Here is an 11096-nt window from a genome sequence, read left to right as displayed (position 1 = left end):
CATTTTCGAATTAGTCATTACTGATGGTGGAAAATTATTATAGTCATACAACATTTCCCTTCACCCTTTATACGGCTTAGGACTTTGCATTTAGTCATATTCTGGTTTCATAGGCTGGCGGGTTTAAAAATGTTTCCAGAAATATTTAACTATTAGCATAGCTTCTTTAGCAGGTCATTATTTACAATTTTTTTTGATTAAAAAAAAAAAAAATTTAAATTACAATTACTTTTACAAAGTTATTAATATAATTTTAAGTACCTACCTAGGTACATATTTATTATTTTGTGGTAGGTACGCGTTTGATTGAGATTAAAGCTTGTCCAACACGAGTGCCGAGCACAGTAATCGCGACTATAACGTTACTGATAGATGACAACTGAAGGGAAACCACGATTGAAAATAATTGTTATGCTTTAACATTTAAGAGTTACCGACTACTGTCCTGTCTCGTTGTAGTAGTGTGGGACCCGCCTAAAACACCTTGTACACCCAAAACTGTATCTACAAGCTGGTTTGTAGAACCCCTCTTATTAACACTAAATACATACATTGAATTCCAATATTACTTTTTATATTTTTAATTGGAATGACAAAAATCTGAATATTAAAAACTTCAAGAGATTGTGGTAAATAGGATAATAATAAAAATGTAACTCGGTAATAATGAGGGTAGAGCAATTATTAAACTAGCTTAAATTTTAGATATTAATGACTTAACGGGAATATGAGATGTATTGGATATCGTACTATTCATACTGTTAAGAACCCCTGGCTATATTAGTTAGTATATATATATAATAGTGTATAATATAATATTGTACGACGGCGACTGTCTGGAATTGCTGCGACAGCAATTCCAGGCAAGCGCTGGCTACAGGCACGGCTCGTATAGCAAGCCGTGCCAGTGGCATTTCAGAGCAGTAGACGGAACATTGTGATTCGCACCAGAACATTATATTTGTCAGACCATTTTTTATAAAACATTAAATAATTCATTAAGTGCATTGTAAGTTTTTCTTTTCAAGTTAAATATAGAGAGTAGTAATTAGTTCGAAAGTGTTCGTTGTTTTTATTTGTGCACGGACCTCCAGGGAGATCCGTAACAATACTACATGATATAATATGGTATATTATAATGATTTGAATCCAGAAAACCGTCGACGTGTTCAGCCCTGAAAACTCTATTCTTAACTTTTTTCTTAAATTAAGAGAGCTGCAAAGTTGATCGATAGCTCATTAAAAAGGGGTAATCAAGTAGATACAGAATGAGAAATTTAAAAATTTAAAATAAATTAACTTTATAGCCGTTAAGAAAATAGTCAATTTTAGCTAGATTTTTCTTTTTTATATATTATATTATAATACGTAGTTCAGATCTCCGAAACTGGAAAACGGATTTTGTTGTTTAGGGTCTTGTTAGAATCACATGGCTGATGGCTAGGATATAAGTGGTTTCAGACCTTTATCTTAAATGGTTAATTTACTACAGAGTGTCAGAGTATAGGCCATTAAAGTTGTAGTGTTATACACTTGTAGTTTGTACATCATAAAAAAACACTTATACATATTATGTATTTAGATAAGAATTAAGTACCAAAGTTTGTTTAAAATTTAAGAGGGGTAAAAAGTAAGAAGAAATAACTTAAGTTCCGTAAAAATAGTACAATACTATAAATAATAAAAAGGGTTAACATTTTAAAAACAAAAAAAAGTTCGTTCTGGTTCAGACAATTTTCCATTTCTGGCACTGCCTAAAGTACAACATTTCGTTTAATCCTATTTTAATACAATATAGATATTAATATTATACATACCAACACCTACTTAATAATTCTCTAAAAATCAAAAAAGTGTACTTACATGCAGACCACAACTTGGCAAGCGCTTTTTCCTGCCCACCAATATTCTGTACATTATTCTCATTACATAAATGATAAATATAAAAATTGCCTGTTTTGTTAATACATTAATAATAATTTACCTATAACTAGGGAATATCAATATTTTCACTGAATCACTCATAAATACCTATTCACTATTGTATTACACTGTATAATATAGTGTATGTGTATTACTATTTTTTCATTTTATTAATTGTTATACAATAGCAAGTAGATTTCCCAACCTTTAGCGTCCACCTATAGCTGAAATGCTGAATATTGCGACGATGCTGGAAACAAGTACCTAACATCAGTTTGAACAAATTCGATTGATTCACCGATTCACGCAATAAAGGAAATAGTAATCACTTTGTGCCTCTGTAAACGTTTATTCATAATTATTATAATCTGGTACCTATTCTGATAAACAAATAACAATCAACAAAGGTCCGTGTTGTTCCGTCTAATGACACCTCGTAAATCGTAATGTAGTATGACGTATGTACTAATGTCTAATATACTCCAATGTAGTAGTAAATACTAAATAGGTACTAATAGTAATCTTTAATCTATGAATGTATTATGTAATATGTGGTAATGTAGTAATGATCAATGTACATTGTACGATGTGTCGATGTGACGATGCACCACTTTACGTCTGTACCAGCATGGTACATGGACATTGATCATATTTTGATTTATAGATTAAATAGACCTTATACTAGTAGTAATAGTTGTACGTCTTATAAGTTTTTTTTTGGCACAATAAGCCGATAAGGTCCATAATTATTATTTGTTACACAGAAATACACTGCATAGACATTATACTAAGGTGTAAGGTCTATGGAAATCACAGATTTATAAAATAAAAAAATATTTTCATATATCTGTGATGGAAGTACAGAATAATTTATTTAAATCTTTGAATATTCTGTTGTTATATTATGATAAGTGGTGATACTCTGTTATCACGTCCACGTGACTTCGGTGCCCAATGACGGAACCGAACGCGGATCGTATGATCCGGGAAGCTGCTGATTCGAGTAGCGTTTTTGTTGGCACCGCCGTTGCAATGTTTTTAAACGATGCTTATCATTTATCAATAACGGTACTCGACGTTCGGACAAAAACAAAATATAAAACCAACTGGCAACTACCAAGTGGACTCGAAACCGAAAATAAAATATAAAAATAAGTTTCGGTAATTTGTGACAAACCCGATTACCGTTTTATTCTTGTCTTATTTTACTGTACAAAAAGTATAAAAATGTTGTTCCTCTATGGATCTTTCACTAATTATCCCAGTCAACTCATGATGGCGTCTATAATTCTGGTCTAGTGCATCAAAGTCCAACTTTTACAAGTGCGTTAATCACAGCATAGTTGAAGATACTGTTGAATTTTAATATATTTTTGCACTTTGGTGTGTCCAGATCTCTGAGGAGAAATCCCATGGACCATGGATTCGAGTAATGCTGCGAATGTATCAGATGATGAAGAATCGTTTTATGGCGTTTTTGTGGAATCTGACGTTGACAACAGTAGTAAGTTTTGTCATAATGCTTTTTTGGTTCAAACTATTTTTTATTTAAATTAATACCATTGTTTGAAACCATAGGCACTCCTAGAGTGTTCACTAATTTTCAAGAAACACTTTCTGCAGTCAAATCCAACAAAACCTCCAGATTCAAGCTGTTCAGATCAGCAACTGAAGCTGAACAATTTAGCGTTTTTGGGCAAGAATTACCTATAAAACAGATAGAAAAAAGTACACCTAATGTATCTACTAGTTTTACTTTTAAGTCTCTAAAATCTGAAGATCTGGTTGCATTTCGTCGTCTAATTGAAAGCGGAGAATTAGATAAGGTGAAACTGGCTGTGAATTCAAATCCGAGGTTTCTTGTTAGCAGTGGTGATACACCATCAATAATTCAAGTAAAATATTTTAAAGCTATATAATATGTTAGCTACTGAACTATATATTATATACTACCTATGAGGTTCTATTATTAATAAACCTTTTATTTTTTATCCTTTTCACTGCTACACTGTTTATGCTCTGCAACGTCCTATGCTGTATATGCTATAAAAATAACATTTTTTTAAATTTAAATTTAAATTTGAAGTCTATATGGTTTAATTATTTAAGTTTAAAATAATATGAGCAAGGTTTTCCTTAAAATTGTACCGTTACCGACAAACGGTAATATTATAAAATACAGAATCTTAATAGTATGTCTGGAGCAGTTAATGGTATAAATGTTTAGACGTAATAATACGACTAGAGCAGTGAAAGGGTAATTAACACTTTTTGGATATATTAAAAATAAATAAAATTTAAGTGGAAACTATTTTATTTTCTCATGTAGGTATCTAATTTTGTTCTACATTGTTATAAAATAAAACAATTTTTATTTTAAATATAATTTATATTTACAAACTGTTAAGCTTTGGTATGTTTTGAATTTATTCACCTTGCAGTTTTGTATTCAAAATTTTACTTAATAAATGTAGGTGTTGTAAACTTTTAATTTTCAAGTTTATTAAAATAGTTGGAAATCTTAAAAGTATTTTAAGCATCACTAACTTCTTCTTTTTTTTTTTTTTTTGACCAGGAAGGATGTCGGTATAATGCTATGCATGTAGCAGCTCGATTCAACCAACCACAAATTGTTCATTTTATAATGGAGTGTGTTACTAGTTCAGAATTTATAAAAAGTTTATATGGTACAGAAGAGTCATATCTTTCACGGAGTGAAATTATCACAGATTTATACTTGAACACACCTGATAAAGCTGCAAATGATACTCCTCTACATATTGCCTCAAAATTTGGCCATGTGGATGTAGTAAGAGAGCTTATTTCATATGATAAGTGTATACTAACATCTCTAAATAAATATCTCCAAACTCCTAAAGATGTAAGTTTCATTGATGAATTAAATTGTTATTTAAAACTAAAATATCATATAAAATAACATAGGTTATATGTTCGAGAAACAACAAGGAAATGTATAATGATATATTACATTTAATAGAGAATGGATTTTTTGTACCAATGTGGAAATCTGATGATGATTGTGCTCAACCGACAATTGGCAAACCATTTTCACCTAAATCCTCTACAATAATTCCACCATTACAGGTAATAATTATAATATATTTTAAGACATTTAGTATAAAGATAATTACATTTTATTATATTGTTTTTATTTAGAATGACAATCTTAAATCATTAAATCCTATACTTGAAATAAGAGCTGTGGCCGGGCCAATGAATGAATCACAAGCCCTAAAGTTTTGGAAGGATTGGAAATCACCAGTGCGAAAAACATTATTATCTCCTTCACCAAAAAAGTCTCCATCAAGTCCAAAACAAAATGAGTTTAAAAATAAAAGTATTGAAAAAACAGGAAGGTAATTTAAACTATTTATAATTTTTAATTTTTTATCACTTATGTATTGTTTATTTTAATAAATTATAGAAATTTAGCTGAAAAAGAGAAAGTTGGTTGGGCTGAATATTGGCCCTTCCTTGATAAAATAGTAGATCTTAAATCAAATAGAGGCTTAGATCTTCTTGAAAAGTACTTGAGACAAAGATTTAGTATGAAAGAACAAGATTATCCTGTAATAGCACCACCACGAGTTGCTTTGCTAAGTCCTATGGGTGAATTGTGTAAAGCGTTAGAGTCTATGAGAATTGGAGCTAATCTAAATAGACGAAGTCCTCGAGAAAATACTGTTGTATCTTATACTTGTGTTGTAAAATCTTGTAAAGTATGTTTAAACTAAAACAGCTTTATTAATAAAATACAGTAATTGTAAATTGTTATTTTTTAGGTTTTAGCAGAACGTTTATCGAATGTAATTATATCTGAATATAAAAATATGCTAGGCATTGAATCATTAGCTATTCGGTTATGTCATGAAGTTAGACATTTAATGGCTTTGGAAGATAGCTTTTACTCTGATAGTCGTTTCGATTCAAAGGTTAAAGGAAGAATTCATGGAAGAGTAGCTGAGCATCTTTGTCAGTTGTTAATTAATAATTTGGAACTTGTCAGCAATGTTTCTTTAATAGTTACAAAACTCCAAAAGTATTACGCGTGAGTAAATTTCCAAGAGAACATATCTCCAAATGTTGTCTCCGCCCCACAAGTGCATAACATAACAAATTTACACTTAGCAGATAACGTTTAGTTCCGTTAGTTTAAAAATTAGAGTGAATCAACCTATTATGAAACTTGATGATAAGAACATTATCTGTGTTCGTATGTGGATTTTTTAAAATAGTTAATTTTTTTAGCAAGTTATGCGTTTATAAGTTAGTGTAATTTAAAAATGGTCATAACTCACTGTATAATCATAATAAACCAACATAATATGAATAAAAATAATGTTCTTACCATCAAGTATCATTATAGATCGATTCACTCTAATTTTTAAATTAACTGAGCTAAACGTTATCTGTTGAGCATAAATTGCTATGTTACGCACTTGTAAGACGGAGACAACAAATGTTCGTGTGGCGTCTTCTTAATATTAGAGTGAATTGATGTACTTATTATATAACTTAAAATTAAGAATTTAATCTGTGTTTGGATCTACATTATTTACAATATTTTAATTTTTAAGCGACTTATGAGCATTTTTATATTGCAATGTTATAATCAATGATAATTGTTCCTGTGAAGTGATTTTTGTTGATATAATACACAGTATCAACCCTCTCCCCCCTTACTAAATAGTTATCGAGTAGTAGATTAGTGGAAAAATATTATAATTAAGGTGGCAACCAAAATATAAAATATAATTTTCAAATTTTATAGAAATGTGGACATTTTTTAGCATGGAGCACTGGGCGCCTTAATGGACATTATTTGACTATTTATATTGGAAAACTGAAACTTCTAGAGAATGAACTTGAAAAAAACCAAACAGTTATTTTCAGCATTCATTGATAGCACTGAATAATATATTTTATATGTGTACCTACAGTTGTTACAATAGTTAAGGCCATTATTGTATTTTTAATTGATGTAATGGAGTTTTTAAATATTCAAAACTTAAAAAGTCATTAGACATAGTTGGTTTTTAACAATGAGGTAATAAGTAATAGATATGTATTATACTTGTACGCACTTTCAACCTTCCAAAATTTAAAAATAATTATCATAATATTGTACTAATATTTATTTAAATTATTTCATATAAACTAAAGATATATTATTTGATTATTATGTATATATATATTATTGACTTGTTTACAAAAATATATTATAGATGTCATGCAATTGGGAGTCGTAGTGAAATCACTGGAGCTTGTTTGGTAACTCAGATACATACAATTCTAACTGAAAAGTCTTCAATTATACATAATATGCAATCTGATGATGATGATGAACTTAGTTGTAAGCAATGGTTTTCAACTGCTGTTCCTTGTTTGTGTAGTATTGAAACTAAAAGGTTAAAACCAAAACAGCTATTTTGTGGTAAATATACAACATTTAATTATAAATTCAGCCTGATAGGACATACAGTTGTATTTATTAAACATACCACACTTATTGTTTTATTTCTGAATTATGTTTTGGAGTATATTTATTGAAACTAGAAATTTCACATAAGAGTTATTATAATAGGTTTCGTTAGAACTGCGATTCGACGCTAACGTGCCTTGTGATGTTTTTTCATTAGGGTTTCTACAACTAGCGCGTAATAATGCGCGGCAAATTTAAAATTGAAAACGAAAATTGTACACATTTTTTTGATCCTAGTTTGAAAACTCCTGGTTTGAGACAAAACTGCCACGAAGCGCGTTAGTGTTGAGTCGCAGCTATAATAAAATGAACTATAGTCTGTATATAGTATACTTATAGTTTTATAGGGACTTATAATTTTTTTATGAGATAAATAAGATGTATTAATGATTGAAAAGTTTAGCGGCTATTAGGGTGTTCTTGGTTGATATTAGGTAATTTGTAGTGAATTGTACTATCTCGTATTTGGAGAAGTTTCAAGTTTAGTTTTGGATGGTAAGAAGATTATTAAATGTGGTGACGGTGGACTGGTTTTTTAAGATATTTATTATATGGTCGTATTCAGAGTTTGATGCAAATGGTGTTGTGTCTTGTTGTTTTATAGGATACCCTACTATACTCTATTCAGGATAAGATTGAACCGATTCGCGCATACATACTGAGCCGCAAAATAGTGCTTGGCCCCCCATGCGATGGCTATGCGTTCTGTGATTGGCCGACAGTTGTCGCCGGCCATCGTCAATCGTCAGACCTGGTGCTGGCCGCCGTGTATACGCTCCCATTGGTGTCCAGAATGCGCTAAAAAAAATGTGTTTTGGTCGAGCGAGCGGTTCAAACTTATCCTGAATAGAGTATATTACAGTTAGGAAGTTCAAAAAATAATTTTTAAAATCTATTAATTAACTATATTTTACAGGAATTATGATTAGGTTAATATTTAACATACTTAAACACATCATATTAAGCTAATTTTGATATTTTAAAAAATAAAAAAATGTGTGATAATAATTAAAAGCAATGCTCAAGGTAAGTTTTGACAAACCTTAAAAAGAAATAATACTTTATCTTTTCTTAAGTCAAAGTCTTGTTTATGAATCTCATTTGAGTCATAAGTATAGCTTAAGCAATACTCATTCATATGCATCGATTTTGAATATGGCCCTAAGTATTATGTTATTGACTTTTATGATTGCTGTTGTTTATATTAATTGTTATAGTTTCATGTTAAAGATATTTAATTTTACCTTTAGATATTTTTTAGTTCCTTTGGCTTATATCTAAGTTTTCATAGTATTCTATGTTTTTTTTTTTTAGATAATGGACCAGTTAAAAGACAAGATGAGAATGAAGAATCAAAAAATATGCATGGTAATCATAAATTTCAAAAATTAAATTAATATTAGTTGTTGAAGAAATGTTTTAGCCTTATTGTAAATCTTTTCACCGCTACACTATTTATGCTCTGCAAACAATATACACTAATATATTTAACCATTTTTAATTTTAATTTTGAGATCTAAATTTACTTTATTATTTAAGTTTAAAATAATTTGAGCCAGGGGTTCCTAAAATTTGGTACCTGGAAATGATAATATTAAAATATAAAGGAACATTATATATAGATAATATGGGAAATTCATTAAGATAAATTAATGAAAGAAGAGAACTACATATTATCAAATGCTATAAAATAACTAAGATTGTGTTTGTTTATTCTTTCTAATGATTTTAGGCTATGACTCAGATGATGATGTTTTTTCGAGTGCCCCTACAAGTCCATGTAGTGAATATTCTTCGTCAGATGAATCTGACGCATCAAATATGTTCCATAATGCCGAACGTGATTTTGCTTACCTATTATTTTCAAGGTAACTATTTTAATAGCAGTTTAGATTTTGAACAAACTAATTCAATTTAGTTTTACAATTAAGAATAATATTAAATTGTTTTCTGTTCTGGTATGGCCTCATAGACAAAACATCTAAACATAACTGTCTCCATCCATCTTGATTTGTCCTATCACATGCCAATTTGTGTTCTGGTGGAAGTCTGCAACATCTCCTCGACAAGGTCAATTTCCCTCTTGGATTCTCCTGTGAAACCATCTTCACTGAAGCTTCTGGTTTCCTCTCATTTTTGACCAGCCCATTCCAGTCTTATTACCCAGCTATTAGAATTGTGTAACGTTCTTGAAATTATAAGATCTCAGTATCTCACCTTTTAAGTCACTTCATCATGTTTTCCTTTCCCTGTCTTCTGGTTTCCCTTAATTCTGTTTTTTTTTCATTTATACAAAGGCCCAGTGGCATGTATAAAAAAAAAATTGGTGCTGCCCAAATAATTTTAGGTGACCCTATAATGATCCTGATATGAGGTGATCCCTCATAATATTGTTATACAATGTAATATTTTCCTTCTATCATTACCTACCCACCCACCCATATTTAAGGTGTTGCCTGAGAAACACTTGGACCCTATGTACACACTACTGCTAAGGCCTACTTTCTTAGCTGCTTCTATGGGTATTAAGTATATGTTTCTCACTGTATTTAATAACTATATAATTATGAATTCCCCATCAACACCATATTGTCTACATACTCTAAAAGATTTATTAACGTTCTGCATTACTTTTATTATATTTTGATTGATAGTTCATATAGTGTATATGTTATTAAGATTACGCTCTAAGTTTTTTTCACAACCAAAATGAAACACTTATTTTTTAAGAAAAAAAAATGTGAAATTTGTTATACTCTGTCCCAAAAGAGAAGACACCAGCTTTGTGCAACACAAAATGAGACTAGTTGTTGCTCAGTATTTTCTTTTGGGAAGAAGTATATTGTTTAAATTATAATATAATAATAAATTATAGTATAATAAATATTGTATAATAGTTTGATATTAGTTTTGATGATTTTAAAAAATATTAATGTTCCATAATATGTGAAATATTTTTTTTCAGCGATGTACCAATAGTTCATGATTATGAAATATTTGATGCCATTAATGGTATAAATGTAGACTCCAACAAATATCCATGGCTATATAGGTGGTTGTATTCAATGAATGATTACAATAATTTAAACAATCTGTGATAAAAAATTAATGTAATGTATATTTTTTAATGTGATGATTTATTATTTAAGTAGACAATACTATATTTTATTCAATTTGTAATGTCTTTATAAGTTTTTATAATAAATGTAAATACAAAGCTAAATTTGTGCTATTTATATTTTGAATTATTTTGAGTAACTCGGTGTTAAATTGTTTTAATATTTTATTTAACCATTTGATCTGTTTTTTTTTCAAATTTTAAAGGGTGATTTTTGATGGTGTTGCTCATAAAGTTTATGCTACATTTATATTTATGGGATTAAATTGTATTGTAAATTTGAACGTATCATAATATAATTAAATAGAAATCTGATATTACAATATAGAAATGTTTTTGACACAAATCATTTTCATGATTCATGAAGTATTTAATATTTTGATATGTTTATTAGTTCAGGCAATATACATTTTTTATTAGTCACTTAAAATATTTTTATATATTATTTATATTAAGTATATATTTTTCGATTGAATTAAAGAACTGAAATTAAACAATAATAGTTATTTAAGTAAATTGTTACCGTAAGACTTAATTTACAATAATACAATT

General features: G+C 29.3%; 1 protein-coding gene across 2 annotated transcripts; it reads left to right on the top strand.

Annotated features, from left to right (window-relative positions):
• Positions 1-2849: 2849 nt before the first annotated feature.
• Positions 2850-10649, top strand: LOC132946162 (ankyrin repeat and LEM domain-containing protein 2). 2 transcript variants are annotated; one of them, XM_061016021.1, is made up of 12 exons: positions 2850-3246; positions 3317-3427; positions 3502-3818; positions 4499-4804; positions 4867-5028; positions 5101-5300; positions 5369-5663; positions 5727-5992; positions 7170-7378; positions 8741-8794; positions 9159-9294; positions 10392-10649. In XM_061016021.1, the coding sequence occupies exons 2-12, from the start codon at positions 3343-3345 to the stop codon at positions 10522-10524; spliced, it is 2163 nt and encodes a 720-aa protein (XP_060872004.1). In that variant the 5' UTR covers positions 2850-3246; positions 3317-3342; the 3' UTR covers positions 10525-10649. The 2 variants fall into 2 exon arrangements, with proteins under 2 accessions (XP_060872004.1, XP_060872005.1); XM_061016022.1 differs by lacking the exon at positions 2850-3246 and having other exon boundaries at positions 3261-3427.
• Positions 10650-11096: the final 447 nt, after the last annotated feature.

The sequence above is a fragment of the Metopolophium dirhodum genome, chromosome 6 (assembly GCF_019925205.1).
Source record: "Metopolophium dirhodum isolate CAU chromosome 6, ASM1992520v1, whole genome shotgun sequence".
Classification (NCBI taxonomy): domain Eukaryota; kingdom Metazoa; phylum Arthropoda; class Insecta; order Hemiptera; family Aphididae; genus Metopolophium; species Metopolophium dirhodum.
This window is presented reverse-complemented; position numbering and strand designations above follow the sequence as displayed.